Consider the following 17,698-nt stretch of genomic DNA (forward strand, 5'->3'; position numbering starts at 1 on the left):
ACACAAGGCTCATCAATGTTCTGATCAAAGCCAAATGACTTGATAGCAGTGTCAAATCTGATGTTCCAAGATCTAGATGTGTGTTTAAGCCCATAAATGGACTTATTAAGCTTGCAAACTCTTTGCTCTTGATCTGGAACTATGAACCCTTCTGATTGAGTTATATAGATGGTCTCCTCAAAATTACCATTAAGAAAGGCAGTCTTGATGTCCATTTTCTATATTTCATAATCATAAAATGTGGCTATGGACAGGAGAATCTGGATAGACTTGAGCATGACAACAGGTGAGAAAGTTTCCTCATAGTTAACTCCCTCAACCTGGGTATAACCTTTTGCCACGAGTCTAGCCTTAAGGGTTTGCACCTTTCCATCTAGACCTCTCTTTCGCTTATAGATCCACTTACACCCGATAGGTCTTACCCAATCAGGTGGATCAACAAGCTCCCAGACATTATTAAAGTACATAGACTCCATTTCCTGGTTCATGGCTTTAACCCATTCATCTTTATCAACATCCGCTATTACTTTCGTAAAAGACAACAGATCCTTGACCCATCATTCGTAATGATATTTTGGGCTTCAGTCAAACCTATGTAATGATTCGATGAGTTCATAACCCTCCCATTGGTTATTAGAACTGATCCTCAACTGAATCCATTAAGCTACCAAGGGGACCTTATGAACCTGTAGCTCGAAGCTCCAACGGTACGTAAATAGCTGACTAAACTCTTTAGTTACGAGATCCACCATCCGTTAACTGCCAAGCATTCCACTAAAGATCGACAGCTGAACTCTTCTTACCACAGATATATTATGTGTCCATCTTAACTAATCAACAATGCGAAAATCCTTCACAGATCGCTCGTAAGTACAGCTCGGCCAATAACTGTTATGCATCTCTAGTTACATCTAACTTCTTAAGTACCACTCATCCCTCTAATAAACATAAGTCATAGTCCTACTATGACTGAGTTCTCTCTTCCAAAGAGAAGTTATGGCCACTATGTTCAAGTCTCGAAATCAGCCCTTAAGGGAGTAATCTCTCTACTTATCCTGCTTTAGGAAATGAGTGAATTCCATCTTGTAGATTGAGTTCTCAGCTCCCAGATCAGACAAGTTCCCAAAAAGGTAGGCGTGTTGAGTTGGCAATCTGGCCACTCTCACCCATACTAATCAAAGGACCACCCTCAAAGGCAGGAGTTCCCAAAACACTCAGGATTGAGGTCGTGTCACCTATGGTTGTTTAGGTGAGATGTAAGTCTCTAGTATCAACGGCGTTATATATAGAGTCTAGTCATCTTGTGGTCCGATCTTATACAAACTCTTTGTATAAGACACCTCCACTTGCACTCTCCACATGAATGGTCAGGATCTACCATCTGTAGTAGTTTACAACACTTGCAAACCTCTACAAAGTGGGTCGTATCCATAGTGTCACCAGGATCAGGTATCCCACTTTAATCCTTATACTACATACCTATTTAGGCTATCACTTAAGGCATGATCCACTTGTATATCACATATACATGCTTAAGTTCACATAAGATAACCAATGAGCTTTGTTTATTGGATATGAGTAAATGCCAGAATGAAATAACATTTATTTTATTCATCAAACAATGTGTATCATTACAAACAACGAGATTCCAGGAGAATTAGGACACCAATCCCAACAAGTGGCAATAGGTCGAGTAGTGGGGGTAGTTCTGAAAGTGACAGTGATGATCATCGTGGAGGTAACAATGATGAATGTGGAAGGGTGGAATGAGGGACATACACACCTAGTGATGATATGTTGCATGATGTGGTAGAGGACGTACGCGATGAGAACGAGTTGAACCCACCTGATGTCCATCTTGCAAACTCTCATAAAGAGTGATCTATGGATGAAGAGTGTCTTGAGTGTGCTGCCCGCAGGGAGGAAGCCAATCCCAATGATTCTATTTATTCGTACCTGCAGACCATTAACAGCTCACTATCAAGGTTAGATGGTCATATTTTGAGTTTAGATAGTTGTGTATCCAATATGGAGGAAAACATGAAAGACATGAAAGGACAATTATTGGCCATCCTATCACTATTGCAATCAATGTGCAAGGTTCACATTTACAATCTTATGTCTTTACGTGTTTAGTTTTTACGTATTCCTGAACTCATCATTTTACTTTATTAATTGAAGGGTTCCATGGTGAATGAGAAAAGACAAGGTCACCCATCCCATCTCGGAATCCCGATACCACTGATGTGACTACCTCTAATATTCTCATCCCCCCGTAGAGCCTCAAAATACCACCACTTCAACTACTCTCATCCCTACTCTAGAGCTCGATACCACAACATCACCCACTGACGTCAAACCTATAGAGGCCAACGTCCTACAAACAGAGGCCGATAAGTCTGACTTACTCACCATGCCGCATACAGAGGCCGACATGTCTAACAACCCAGAGACGACACTTCTGATATTGTTACGACCACAGAAGGAGTTACATTGGTGAGTAATTTATTTATCAATAATATTTGTTTATATTTTTGTATTTCTTGATGAGTAATTTTTTGTTATCTGTTTATGTAGGAATCTCGAAGAACTACTCATAAGAGGAAAGTTATTGATAAATATACACCTCCAACTCAAGTAAAGAAGAAAAGTGTGGTTAAGTATCTTCTCCCAAGTGTCGCTACGTCACTATCCAGAGCGATTGTCACGTACAATGTAGCACATGATGTCCCACTTAATGTCTTTACAGAAATGATGGGCTGGATCTCATATGAGAATACCGATAACGAGGTTCGAGAGAATTCCTTTAAACCACTTGCCAAGCAATTTTTCAAGGAATTGATTGAACTGAGTTTGTGGGTTGAGTGCGATGTAAGTTTCCTAGTCTTGACTTCTTTACATTTGGATATCTTGTACTTTTACTGATATAGTAATTTTTTGTGCAAACCATAAATACTTTATTTCATTTTATGAAAGAAAAATTTTATACCCGACCTGACATGTGCATGCACAAGTTCACCATCTTACTAATTGGTGCAACGGTAAATTTTGATATATTTCGTTGTACAGAGTCATTTTACTATGGTATATTTCGTTACTTAACTTCTCATTTTATTTGGCAGAGTCACCTTAATGCTCGTGGCAGGGTATCTAAATGAATAAAGAATAAGACGAGATTGGAGGTTGCCCTAGCATGGGAGGATGAAGACACATACAAGGACTACGTCACCGGTAAATTCGATGTCAAATGAGCAGATGTGGATTTCGTTATACGACAATGAATATCAGTGAGCCTGGATGGTCCTTGCAATGGACATTAAAAGAGGCCATATATTCGTGTTCCATTCACTTCCGTCATACACACCAATGACAAAGCTGGTGAATTGGCTGGAGCCATTGACTGTCACAGTACCATCCCTACTTCACTACTGTGACGTGGATCGTTCAAAGCCGGACCTATCCACATCCCATTGGAAAATCTTGCAACCTATGAAAGCCGACATACAGCACAGGTTGCTTGATTGTGGCATCTTTGCAATAAAATTACTAGAACATTTGGTGACTGGTGTTGATCCGTCTGTAATCATTTAGGAGAAAATGAGTGAATATAGGATACAGTTAGCGTATCAATTGTAGGCGAACACTTCATATTTTTTATGTGTATAAAACATGTATTTTTATTGTATTATGTAAAACATGTATAAAAGAATTTTATCAAAGTTCAAAGTTTAAAGTTCAATATTATACATTTTATCAAAACAGTATAATTGAGCTACTGCTCTTTTCATTATATCAATGGTATATAAAATATTATATCAATGTTCAAACATTGAGAGAGTGAGATTTTGAGAGAGAGCGACATTGAGAGAGCGAGATTGAGAAAGCGAAATTTTGAGAGATCATGCGAGACTTTGAAAAAATAGAAAGTATGTTACAAGATGAAGTTTGCTATTACAGAAATACTCCAGCTTGTTATTGTTTTTTATTTACTCTAGCTTGTTATTGTTTTTTGTTTACAGAAAGTATGTTACAAGATGAAGTATGTTACAAGTATGAAAAATTAGAAAGTATGTTAAAAGATGAAGTATGTTACAAGTATGAAAAACTCTTCTTTGAAGCCTGATCAATGGTATTTATAACACATACCAATAGACAGTTACAAGATAAAGTTAGTTATAAACTAAAGTAGATGAGAGGTGTTTGTGTCACGGTTTCTGACATTTTCAGTACGTCGCACGGTTGTGAGCGGTTCGCTACAATTTTGGCGATTATGCCCATAATTCCCATACGACCACATTTCATTTGTCTGCGAAATTCTCCTCTGGATGGTAATCTTCTCACTTTTCGTCGCCCAACTTGTGCCACAAACTTTGGAGGAAGGATAGTCTTTTCTACATATCCAGGAGGTCTCTTCCATTTAGATATGTGCCCAAGTGGCTTTATAGGCTCCGCATACGCAGTCATTAGAGAGTCCACTGTATAAAATCGACTACAAAGACTCTGAATGGGTATATTTCGTTCCTTGGCAGCAATAATTTCATGCGAACATGGGATACCAAATGAGTCGAATTCCTTACGCGTGCATTCCTTCCTGTGAAGATTCACAATACTGTCCAATCGATTATCTTACAGGTGGACTCGTTAACAATCAATAGGCTCAACCCAATATCGTTTGCCCTTATCGACCTCACTTGCCAATCGGGTTTCACAATAGTCAGAGTACAATGTCGTTCGAGATGCCCAGTAATTCTTCCATTCGTAGAACCACGATTGGAGTATTCCTCTAACATGTTCAATCAAGCATACCATGGGCAATAGTCGATACTCTTTAGTTAACGAATTGAAACACTCTGTACTGTTGGACGTCATGTTGTCATATCTTTGTTCTATTTGGTAAACCCGTGCCCACCTTTGAAGACCGATGCCTTCCAGATATTTCGTGATAGCATCGTCTCAAAAACTACGGAGTTCGCCCCATTTTGTTTAGAACTCTGTCATGCGAAATGCCCTTGCTGTATCTCTAAATATCCCAACAACCGTGCTATCCTTAAAGTTTGTAATAAGATTTTATTCTATGTGCCAAGTGCACAATCCATAAAATGTTGTAGGAAAAAATGCACGAATAGCATTGCTAATAGATACCATCTGATTAGATGCAAACACCAGATTATCGGGTTCTCCGATACTGCATTTCAAGTTCAACATAAGCCATTTGCATGATCGATCGGTTTCATTGTCCACTATTTCATATGCTAGTGGGTATAATTGATTATTCCCGTCCATAGAAACTGCAACCAACATGACACCTTTGTATTTTCCTTTCAAGTGTGACCCACCAACAATTATTATAGGCCGACAGCTTGCGAAACCTCTAATACAAGACCCTAATGTCATAAACATATACTTGAAATGCACCTCATCTTCAAGTTTGATCTCAAACACTGTACTCGAATTCTCTATTTTTAACGTTTCTTCATAAGCATGTAGTATGAAGTATGAGTATTCTGGAGTACCTCTAGTGAGATCATATGTGGCTCCCCTTGCACGCCACGCTTTTGTTGGTGTTTGTGCCTTAAAGTCTCGTGTCCTGTAGTTTGTAAACAACTTTGTAAGAACGTTGTGATGTATAATATATATGATATTTACTTCACTTATTGACTTTTCACATTTAGATGTTTTTTATTTTACCCCAAACTAATAAACTTAATATCCCTGATTGTCTTTATATAACTTAAGCATGTATATAGTGACATACAAGTAGATCATGTTTTAAGTGACAACTAAAATGGTATGTAGTATTTGGATATATGAGGGAAACCTTATCCTGGTAGCACTACAGACGCGGCTCGCTTTGTGAAATTGTTACAAGTGTAGTGACTTGTCACAGATGGTCTGATCATTTGTGTAAGGGACATGCGAATGGAGGTGTCCTATACAAAGAGTTTGTATAAGACCTGATCTCGAAGTGTTAACTTCTCGTCATATAACTCCGTTCATGACTGAGACTTCACTTCACTAGAATGACCATAGGTAATATAACCTCAATCCTGAGTGAGTTGGGAACTCCTGCCATTGAGGGCGGTTCTTTGATTTACATGGGTGCGAGTGGCCAGAGCGCCGACTCAAACCTACCACTTTGGGGATTCAGATTTGAGAGCTGGGAACTCAACTTCACAAGATGAAGTTCAACTTCTTCCCCAAAGAAGGAGTAAATAGATAGATTGCTCTCTTAAAGGCTGATCTCGAGTCTTGAACGATGTGGCGCCACACACCTTCTCATGGCCCGAGAGATGTTCATACATAGTAGGACTATGTTGTATTGTTTATTAGAGGGATCAGTGGTACTTAAGAAGTAAGATGTAACTACAGGGGCAAAACGGTAAATTGGCATGTTGTAATTACGAGCATCTGTGAATTGTCATCGTATCGATGATTGGTTATATCCAATAGACATAGAAATATATCTATGGTAAGAAGCGTTCAACTGTCGGTCTTTAGTGGAATGCTTGGCAGTTAACGGATGGTGGATATCGTGGCTAAAGAGTTTAGTCAGCTATTCACGTACCGTTGGAGCTTCGAGCCATAGGTCCATAAGGTCCTCATAGTAGCTTGGATACAAGTTGAAAGTCAGTTTTTGGGAGTTCGATTATATATGATATAATTGAACTAATTAATTATACATGATATAATTAACTTTATGTATGAGATACATTAATTTGGAGGAAATTGGATATAAATATGATTTATATCTAGTAGAGAAAAAAATACTATGATTAATATATGATATTAATTCATAAGTTATGAATATGATGTGATGATATTCATTGTCTATTGATTGGACAGTTAAAGGGGTAATAGGACGGCGTCTCTTATGTTTTCATAATGGATGAGTAAGTTGAAAAATCACTCTGAGACGCTTAAATAGCTCACGATGTGTTAAGCATGGTATGCGCGGACATTGTGTTGAAGAGTGTCATCGGTTAGAAAAACGTATGTTTATACGATAGTGCTTGCATGATCGCTATACGATAGTGCTGAGCAATCGCTTAATGATTACACCCGCGCACGCTATTTACTAAACGATCGTTTACTTTTTCCTAAGCGACCATTTAGCGCGCAATATTTACTAAACGATCGTATAAAAGATCGCTTAATTTTTCCTACACGATTGTTTAGACGATTGCTTACTTTTTCCTACACGATCGTATACTTCACCTAAACGATCAAGCATTTTGTCTATACGATAGACGAGCCTATCTCCCACTTTCTTGATCATTGTATACGATCTCCCTTCCTCCTTCCCTCTACCAAATCTGAACAAAGCCCACCCTTTGGATTCTCACTCCAAAAATACCGAGGGCTCTGAGTGGTGGTGTCATCCCCATTTTCTTCTGTTCGTGTGGAAACTGTTCGAGGTAGACAATTGGGTTTTACTGAGCAATAGCTTGCTGTCTCAGCAAAAGTGAGATTTGCTGTGAAGAATAAGTTTTCAACTGGTATGATCTCTCGATCTCTTATTTATTTTTCATTTGAGCATATCAATAATTTAGCATTATGAATGCATATTAGTATGTTTGAATGTATATGTGAAAATTTTGTCACAATGAATTGGAAATATCCGCTTCCGCTCGTAGGTAATCTTGAATAACAGTTCCTTCAGCTTTATCATAACTTATGTTCACGCCATAATCTCTCTTCATATCCTCAACGATATGACAAGGTTTATAAATACGTCCTATTCTTGTGAACTTATCTTTAATCAACTGACCAACAATCGTAGCAGTTGCTTGTCTATGGTCGTGATTCAGAATTTCAATGGAAGTATGCGAATTGCAGTACTTTGTGATCTTGAATATATCAAACCCTTCCATTTTCATTACATGGAGGCTCCACTTACAAGTCTCCCCAATACATTTGATAGTGAACAAAGATTTGGTTGACTTCCTTATCCTAAATTCAAAATTTTTGTTGGTAGACAAAATAGATAATCGCATTTTAAAGTTTTTTTTACTCAAAAATAGTTGACCAACTTCAACGTCCTCTGTCCCAGATGAAGAGATACCAAGCATAATCAACTCTGCCCTATGACTTGAAGACACAGATGGTGGAACCACTAAAGCTGTTGTAGAACAACGCACATCTCCATGATCACGATCCATTTTATTTAATCCTATTGGTTGCTCATTAACATCCAATGAAGGATCACAACTTTGCTCTGGATGACCACAATCCATATAATCAAGTATAGTTAATCTCTCATTACCAACAACTGAAATACTGCTCAATTCTGAATTCAATCTTGTTGGAATAGTGCACTCGTTGTCTAGAGATAATGTTGATGGTACAGTGTTGGTAGACAATGGAATATCATCCTCTTCCCGACGAAACTAATATGATTCCTCGTATTGTTTGTCCACAGTCGTATCATCATAACTCACATTTTCAAACTCCATTCTAATATTTTTGTCCTGATTCGATTTCAGCGTTATAGATAACTGAAGTCTACTAAGCTCTTCTTGGAAAAGAAGGAAGTGAACATCATCATCATTCCTTATGTATTGTGGAGGGGCTTCATATTCAAGCTTATATTTAACTCTCAGTATAAGATCAAACTCTGAAGAACTAACATTTATAACCCTGTAAATGTGAGATTCAAGTCCTTCATACTTCAATGTAACAGGCACAATGATTCTTGTCAACTCCCCCCAATATAGAAACTTTCATTCTCATCTCAATCACCTTCATATCGAATAAGTAGACACTTTTCTCATCCTACAAAGCAAGAGAAAATTTGTCATTAAGTTGTACAAACAATTGAAGTGTCCTCTCACTTAATCTCACCTCTCTTAATCTCTCTCTCTCTCTTAATCTCGCTCTCTCTCGTAATCTCGCTCTCTTTCATCTCACTCTCTCTTTTAATCTCGCTTGCTCTTAATGTCGCTCTCACTTAATCTCGCTCTCTCTCTCTTACTCTTGCTCTCTCTCATTCTCGTTCAATCTCTCGCTCTCTCTCTCCCAATACAAAATTTTGTAATGTTACCTTTCCAAAAATAATACAGCAAAAATAATTAAATAGACTCAAAATAATGAAACACCTTTCTAAAAAACCTACTCCATTATGAAAAAGCCTCGTCTTGGAAATCCCCGTTCGACAAAACACCGTTGAAAACCAGAGAAGTAATCACCATTGAACTGGAGTTTAGAGTTTAAAGAAATCACCATTGTATTGTATTTAGGTGTTATTGATTTAAGGATTCAGTCGTGAAAATTGTCAAATCATTCGTACACTGACAAGCAATCACATCAAACCAGAGAATTTTAAGCGAGAGCAGGAGTGTTTAATCAGACAAGGGCGAGACTTAATCATGAGGACAATTTACGTAATTTAGTATGGTGATGATGTCAGCAGAAGGTCGATTGATATTATTTTTTAAAAATTGGTCATTTGACATTTTGGACCCAAAAAATTGGTCATCCGTACAAACTTCCCAAGTTTTAGTAGCGTATAGAACATCGAGTAGCGTGATTCAAGCATCTATCTCCAAGTACGCGATTGGTTCTTATTGTCAAATCGGTAAATTTAGATGCAAGCATAATGCCATTTTTAACTCAATTTCAAACCGCAAAAGAAACCCCAACGTCGTCGCTTAGATTTGATTTTTAGGGCAGTAATCATCAAACAACTTTGATCTTTGCTATCCTCATTCTACAACCCGACTAGTTGATAATCAAAACGTTATATTTCGGAGTATTGATTTGAATCATGGTGGTTTTGTTGTCGTTGCAATTGAGTTCAAATTATCGCCGACTGCAAAAATTCTGTTGCTTATTCCACCATAACGGATATGAGATGTTAACCAAATCTCTGTAGTTGTAATCCACACCTCAAGCTTTAAATTGTGAAGAAGAAAGACAAGACTTTTATGGAAAATTGACAAAAATGGCCTATTTGGAGTTTGATTTTGTATTTTTGATCTATTTTTTAAAAAACAAGTTTTTTTGACCCCCTTGATGATGAAAATGATGTAAGCTTAAACTCTACTTGGCTAGAGGATACTTTATTCCCCATAAGATTAAAGCCAATAACATCTCTCCTAGGTTCCTCTACCTCCCGAAGAAAAATATAATGAATTAGTGGTCCATTGAAGATGATATTTATGTTAAGGAGAGGACCAAAACATATTTGTCTAAACATGGCTAATTGTGTCGGAGATAGTTTTTTCTTAATTTTAGGGATAGTCTTTCCTACGTGGGAACAACATGAAAGGGCTGCAGGAAAATGGTCATTAGGATGAACCTTCCTATCTAGTTCCATTATAACCTACATTTTTCATGGAATAGATAAATTAGAAGACAACACATCATGAACATCAAATGCCAACTTTAAAAAAAAAAACAAAAAATTATATATAAATAAAAAAAAATAAATGGCCCGACCTATACCCGGCTGGGTACAGGGCCGGGCGAAAAAATAGAATACCCCTACCTGGTCCAATACCCGGTTGGGCCAAATTCCCGAAGCATCCCCTACACGGCTCGCCCCCCTCTACCCGGTTCCCCTTCCCTACACGGCTATCGTCTAGTGTTTGTTGTAGCTAAATGATCGTGTAGTGCCATCGTTTAGAAAATCCAACCTATCGTTTAGTTCCCACGCCACGATCGCTTAGCTCTACATCTAAACAATCGCTCAGCGTTATTGCATAGCACATCATCTCATCCCTTAATGTGCGTCATAGCTAAATGATCGTGGAGTGCCATCGTTTAGAAAATCCAACGTATCGTTTAATTCCCACGCCACGATTACTTAGCTCTACATCTAAATGATTGCTCAGTGCTATCGCGTAGCACTTCATCGCATCGCTTGGCGCGCGTCATAGCTAAGCGATTGTGTAATGTCATCGTTTAGAAAATCCAACGTATCGTTTAGTTCCTACGCCACGATCGCTTAGCTCTACATCTAAACGATCGCTCAGCACTATTGTGTAGTACTTCATCACATCGCTTAGCGTGCATCGTAGCTAAACGATCGTATAGTGTCATCATTTAGAAAATCCAACGTATCGTTTAGTACTAAGTGATCATAGCTAAGGGATCGTTTAGTCCCAATAATTCCATGCACGCCCCCTCTCTACCCGGTGCCCTCCCCCTACCCGGTCCAATACCCAGCCAAGCCGGGATCGGCCGCCAACTACTCCTACCCGGTTTTTCCCCCTTCCCCCTCATCCTTTCCTCTCTTTCCTGCCCATACCCAGTCGAAATACACATACGGCCTGGCCGGTCTACCACCGGGCACAATCTTCCCCTCTTCCCCAAATCTATCCCAAATCAACCTCAAACTTGCCCGCCCAGTCACATACCTGGTCACAATGGTATGAAACCCGACCAGGTAAGACCGATTTTCGGAAATGCATTTTAGGCTCAAACTTATTCAGAAAATATCGAAAATTATGTTTTTAGGAAAAAAAAATAACATTAAACATAGATCATAGATTTTAAATATTCACACAAGAACACCTAACTATAACACATTGAGTGAAAAAAAATGAAAATCCATACCTTAGTTGAAAAATCTCAAATGATCTTTAATGAAAAGGAAAATGACAAGGAAATGTAGAATGGGAAGAGTGAAATGGAGTGAGATTGAAGACTTTTGAAATGGAAAAGAGTGAAAATAGAAAAGAAAAAGTGAAGGTTTGGAAGGTTTGAGGGAGTTTTAAAATGTGAAGGGTATTAGGGTAATTTTCATTCATTTTAAAAAATGTGGATAAAAAAACATACTTTTTAAAAAGGGTTCAAAAGTCAAAATCAAAATTTGAAAAAGATTATTTTTGTCAATTACCCGATGAAAGTCGCTCCTATTTGATTTCCAGTGCAGTAATCATCGAAGAGGTCTGATCTTGTACAGTTATTCTTCGATCTGATTGGTTGAACTGCACTACCTTTTATTCCGTTCCAATGATTTGATTTCTATCCTTGTGTTTTGTTGTTGTTGCACTTGAACTCGAATTTTCTCCCTAAACCTTAAACCCTAACATGGAGAAAGATGAATAGTGATGAAGGAAATGAAGAAGATATTAATTTGAGATGGAGTTTCAATTTCAATGCTCAAAAACAGATAATCAAATCTGGGCAGACGGTCGATTTTAAGAAAGGCAGAGCTAAAATAATATCATCAAAGAAGATGGCAAAGGAGACAACTTTTAGTCAACATAGATGTTTGAACAGATTGCTTGATTCGACGAACATATTCTGCTTCTTAAGAATTTTCCAATAAGATATACTTTATGAATTTTATTGATCTGGGAAATCAGAAGTGGGAGTCATCCTCATTGATGAGTGAAGGCCCCACTCCAGCCTAGTGAAGATTTCACCATTAATTATATCTACAGTTGCTTTCCTTCTTGAATTGGCCAATTGTAAGACTTCAAGGAAGAAATATATTCAAATCTGGAAGCTTTCGATCAATGGAGATTGGTTGTTGCTGTGCTTCTGTATGTTGGTGTATCAACCTAAGATTAGGCGTTCAAAGACAGAACAGAATGGATCCAACACCAAACAAACCGTGAGCGAAGAAGGGAAAAGTGAAAGAATTTGGAACGACAACGAAAATTTACATAACTTTGAGCGAACATTTTTAGTTCATTCTTACAAAAGTCGTTTCTTATTCTACACAACTAATATTTCTAGAAAGTTACCTTCTTTGCAGGTTTGGAGATGACATCCATCAGAACAAAAGCAAAGGCCACAACTTGTCTCAATTTTGAGCACTTCAATTTAAACTGAATCCCAATCGGATGAAGAAGAAGCAGAAGGTTGGGGCTGCACATTGGCCGGAGGTCCAAACAAGTTGGGTTTTGGTGGAATCTGTAACCCATCAACACTTCCTTCCAACATTGCAACTACATCAGTCATCGACGGCCTCTTGTCGGGCAATGTCTGAATACAATACAGACCCACGATTATCATTTTTCTTGCCATTTCTTCTTCTTCCTCAGTGTTTCCCCACCAACTGCCTCCATCTATTTTACTTTGTGTAAGATCGTTATATATCCAATCAGGAAAATACTCTTCACTCCTCTGCTCCATTCCATCATTGGGCTTCTTTCTTGCTCCCACCATTTCCAGAACCAACATTCCATAACTGTAAACATCAGACTTGTGAGAAACCTTACCAAAGTTCCTGAACATTACTTCGGGTGCAATGAATCCCACCGTCCCTTTTACGCCTGTCATTGACACATGACTTTCTTTGGCCTTGCATTGCTTGGCAAGCCCAAAATCTGAGATCTTGGGACAGAAGTCACTATCCAAAAGAATGTTGTGTGGTTTGATGTCAAAATGTAAGATCATTGTATTACAACCACGATGCAAGTACTCTAAGCCTCGAGCCACACCGATAACAATCTTATAAAGTGTGTTCCAATCCAAATCAACGTTGTTTCTCTGTGGCCCTTTGTGGGATAAATACTTATCTAATGACCCTCTAGGCATATATTCATAAATCAAAGCTCTTTTCTTCCTCTCGTAGCAAAAACCTAAGAATGAGGCTATATTAACATGTGAAGTTCTTGTGATGCTAACAACTTCATTCATAAAATCTTGGCCATTTTCACTGGACTCATTTAAAAGTTTCACAGCCACATCGCGTCCGTCGGGTAGCTTTCCTTTGTAGACAGTGCTAAATCCTCCTTGACCAAGTTTGTTCTTGAAGGAGTCTGTGATTTTCTTGAGCTTTGAGTAACTATATCGCTGGGGCGTTTGTGTAGAATAACTTCTTATACTTTCTTCAATTTTGTCTTCGTTTGATATGCTTTTTCTCGTGTAGTGTATGGTGATACTGATAATGGAGATTATCACAATGATAGTAATTCCCAAAGGAGTTGCACCTGAAAATTATATGGCTTTGATATTAATCAAGTCTGTAATGTGAAATCAAGTTCTAGAATGATTTCATTCCATTTGATAGTCAAGTTTAGCTCACTTTCCAACCTTAAGAATAGTAATTACCTATGATGGCCTTTTTCCATATATCAAGTTTTCCTGACATGGGAAGCAATTGGCAATCAAATCATTAGATCACAAGTTTGTTTTACAAAAAGAATGAGTAAAAGAAACTGTCAAACTCAATAATATTATTAGGCATTAGGTTAATCCAAAAACAGTTTATAAGAAAAGACCAAGAATATTATCTACCACTTGTCTTACAGTTTGCTACAATAATTTTGAAGTAAACTCCATCATCAAGACATCAGAATAATTGTTCCTCAACATAGGATTGACAAGAACTCCAAAAATCCACCATGGAAAGCGGCAAAAGAATGGAGTTTGCTTAATAACCAGTAACTTTACAAACAACCATGTTAAATACCAAACATTTAACTTTTTTAATTTATTAATATTATAAATCAATGGTAAATATAGTAGCAAACCAACATGCAAACAAACAGAGATAGAAAATAGAAGTTAAATATCACTAATGTATATGATAATTTTATTTTATTGATAATGAATATCAATAATAAACTTGAATGAAAATTTAATATTCAAGCAATAATTGTTGTGAAAAGGATTGGAACGAATAGAATTGGATCGCAATTAAAATAAATTTTGAATAATAATGATGAAGAAGAAAAAAGAACAATAAGTCATAATGGATAATCAAATAACTTCAAATTAACTACGTAATTGAGTATTCACAGTAGAAAACTAACTCTATAATCAAAAGCTTTCTTAACACAAAATTTAGTTCATTTTGATTAAATAGGTAATAATTCCCCATGGCACTTGACTCCCGCAAATTTTTTGCCTCAATTCTTACAAAATGAGAAATTTAATAGAGATGGCAAAATTTTTCGTGAGATCGAGTCTCACGAGTCCTCGAGAATTTTTCAATAAAATATGCTTTATGAATTTAATTGGTTTGGAGAATATGAAGTGGGAGTCACTCCGAAGACCCCACTCCAACTTAGTTAATATTTCACCATTAATTATATCTACACTTGCTTTCCTCTTTGAATTAGAGAAAATTGCACCAAGGCCCCTTTCTAGGAGCCTAGATGAAAAGTAGTCATCATTTTGAAAATGAAGTAATTTTGGCCTTTTGCTTGTGTCAGAACCATATAAAACTCCACTTTGACCCTAAGTGGTTCTTCTTTCTTGTTCTTTCCATCCAACTTCTTTAATCAATTTCATCAATTATTCTTCGGTTCTTCTTCGGCTCAATCTGATTTTTTATTTTTATTTATTATTTTTTTTAGAAATAAGGAAAACAAGAAGATTTCTAACCATTGAAAAACAAATTTAAAAAGATGATAGAATGAGCAAGGAGTAAAAAGTGAGAAGCAATAAAATTTATGACGATAGAAAAATAAATTGAGAAGGAGAATAGAAGGAGCAAGGAGTGAAGAGCGAGCAATTAGTAACAAGAAGCGAGCACGAAAATCTTGACACGTGCATTATTAGGTCAAAATAGTAATTCTGCACGATGCTAACACAAACTAAAGACTAAAATTCAACTTTGGACTAGTTTTCATTTGAGCCTCTAAAGAGGAGTCATCGGTATAAAAATTCCCGTCAATTAGCTAATTGGTTACATCAAAGAAGAAAGGTATTCAAATCTGGAAGTCTTGGATCAGTGGAGATTGGTGGTTAATGTGATTCTGTAACTATAAAGCTAAGATTAGACATTCAAAGACAGGACAAAATGGTTCCAACACCAAACAAATCGTTCATTAGCAAAGAAAATTCAGAAAACTTTGTTGTTAAAACACTCGTTCCAATTGGGCAAAAATTTTGAGTTCATTCATATAATAAATCATGAGTTTTTTTTTATACAGTTGACCCTTTCGTGAGGATCTTTAGGATTCATGATCCATCCGTTCGTAAGAACACACTAATATTATTTAAGTGTCATTGGGTTAGGGATGACTCTCCTAGTCCAATGGTGGCTTATCCCTACTCCAATGAGATGGCCAGTACGATGCCACTTTTTTCATGCTTTTCCACCAGCCTCACCTCACAACAAGGTCTTATATTTCAATAGTTTGGGAGGGACAGATCATGAATCATAAAAGCGTCCGTAAAAGTGTCATCCGAAAAAAAATATATGTAATATAATAATGATGATAAAATCATTTCCTGTTCTACACAACTTTTACTAGAAAGTTACCCTGTTTGCAGGTTTCGAGATAAGATCCATCAGAACAAAAGCAAACAAACTTGTTGCTTTGGAATCCACATCGGCCACCACTTGTCTCACATTTGCTACAATTTTGAGCACTCCAATTTAAACTGAATCCCATCTTCAAGACATCAGAATAACTCTTCTTGTACAACTCATTAAAAACCTTTTCCTCATTACTGAAGTGCAAAGGCATCTCAACCAAGGTTTGACAAGAATGGTAAGAGGAGTTAATGGACCCCAAAGAGCCATCACTGAAAGAAGCAAAAGAATGGAGTTTTCTTGTGCTAGAACAACCAATTGGGAAGCTATGATCGGGAGGAAGGGAAGTACAGTTGTAGAAGAAGAAGAACCCATTAGGATTTGAACTGAAACTGAAGGGGGTTCGTTGGAGGCTCAAATTATGAAGAGGAGTTGGGCAGTTCAAATCGTTAACCACAGCATTTGTCAAAAGAAAAGAATGGTTTTTGTAGGAAATATCTCTGATAATATAATCCTCTTCTGCAATTCTGATAATTGGGTTTTCATCTTTGCAGGCAATATCGAAGCTTGGGATTCCACAGAAGGGGCTGTGTGAATTAGCTATCCGGAAAGGGTAGCTTATATTTGGACCTTTCCCGCAGGATTTTGGAGCACAAGCTTCAAAGTTCTGATCTGAGGACAGAGTTTGGCGAGTTAAGATGATGAAGAAGATGACTAGAAGAAAAGGGGCAGTCTTGAAATCCATGAATAGAAGGAAAATGGATGAATTGAGAATAAACAAGAAGAAGAAGAAATTACTGGAAGGTGGGAAAATGGAGTGTGGTTTTGAAGGAAAATTTCAGTGTGTTTTGTATGTTAAACCAAGCAATCTTGGATTAGATTTGGGGGGTTATTTCTTGATTTAAGTCCTTGAAATCTTTGTTTTTTAGTTTCGTGAATGATGATGTTTGGAAAAAGGATAAGAAAAGACAAATCTTGGTTCAAGCAATAACACGTTTAGAAATCATTCAGAAGAAGAATTTGGAGGTTGGACGTACAATTGGTATAGAATGATCATAAGATTGGCCTTTTGAGAATGTTTGTGGCATTTATAAGAATTAAATAAGATCACTAGCAAAGTTTTGATTGAAATGTAATAGAAAATTCCAAATTCCTTTTGAAAGTGGGGTTTCACACTTTCACTTTCTTCCCCTCCCATAAAATAAAGACAGACTTGGGAAGCTTTTTTGGCAATATTAAAATAATGGTCAACTTGGGTGGCAAAACATGATCATGAACGCACTACATTTTAAAATACAAAGGAGAGGAGTTGGAATAACTTTTAATAAAAAATTTCAAGTAGGTAAAAAGAACAAGTTTGTTTGGGTGCATGTATGACAGTATATTCAAACATAAAACTAGGCTCTAGGTTTGGAATGTTAAGTTTGGAGGACAAATCTGAGTTTAAGAAAATTGTGTTTGGAGTGCAAGTTTAGGAAGTTCAGATTTAAGAAGCCTATATTTAGAGTGATAGCTTACGAAGTTAGAGAATGAAGT

At 37.1% G+C, this 17,698-nt stretch overlaps 1 protein-coding gene across 2 annotated transcripts; it reads right to left on the reverse strand.

Moving 5' to 3' along the window:
• Window positions 1-12,067: 12,067 nt before the first annotated feature.
• LOC120082776 (LEAF RUST 10 DISEASE-RESISTANCE LOCUS RECEPTOR-LIKE PROTEIN KINASE-like 2.1) lies at window positions 12,068-17,279 on the reverse strand. Of its 2 annotated transcripts, XR_005483279.2 has the most exons (4): window positions 16,169-17,279; window positions 14,008-14,040; window positions 12,696-13,886; window positions 12,068-12,509 (listed from the first exon to the last, which is right to left on the reverse strand). XR_005483279.2 is itself a non-coding variant. In XM_039038079.2 (3 exons), the coding sequence occupies exons 1-3, from the start codon at window positions 16,905-16,907 to the stop codon at window positions 12,775-12,777; spliced, it is 1,884 nt and encodes a 627-aa protein (XP_038894007.1). In that variant the 5' UTR covers window positions 16,908-17,279; the 3' UTR covers window positions 12,591-12,774. The 2 variants fall into 2 exon arrangements, 1 of the variants encoding a protein (XP_038894007.1); XM_039038079.2 differs by lacking the exon at window positions 12,068-12,509 and having other exon boundaries at window positions 12,591-13,886.
• Between the last annotated feature and the right edge of the window lie 419 nt (window positions 17,280-17,698).

This window comes from Benincasa hispida, chromosome 8 (assembly GCF_027475165.1).
Source record: "Benincasa hispida cultivar pf3 chromosome 8, pf3_genome.v1.1, whole genome shotgun sequence".
NCBI lineage: Eukaryota > Viridiplantae > Streptophyta > Magnoliopsida > Cucurbitales > Cucurbitaceae > Benincasa > Benincasa hispida.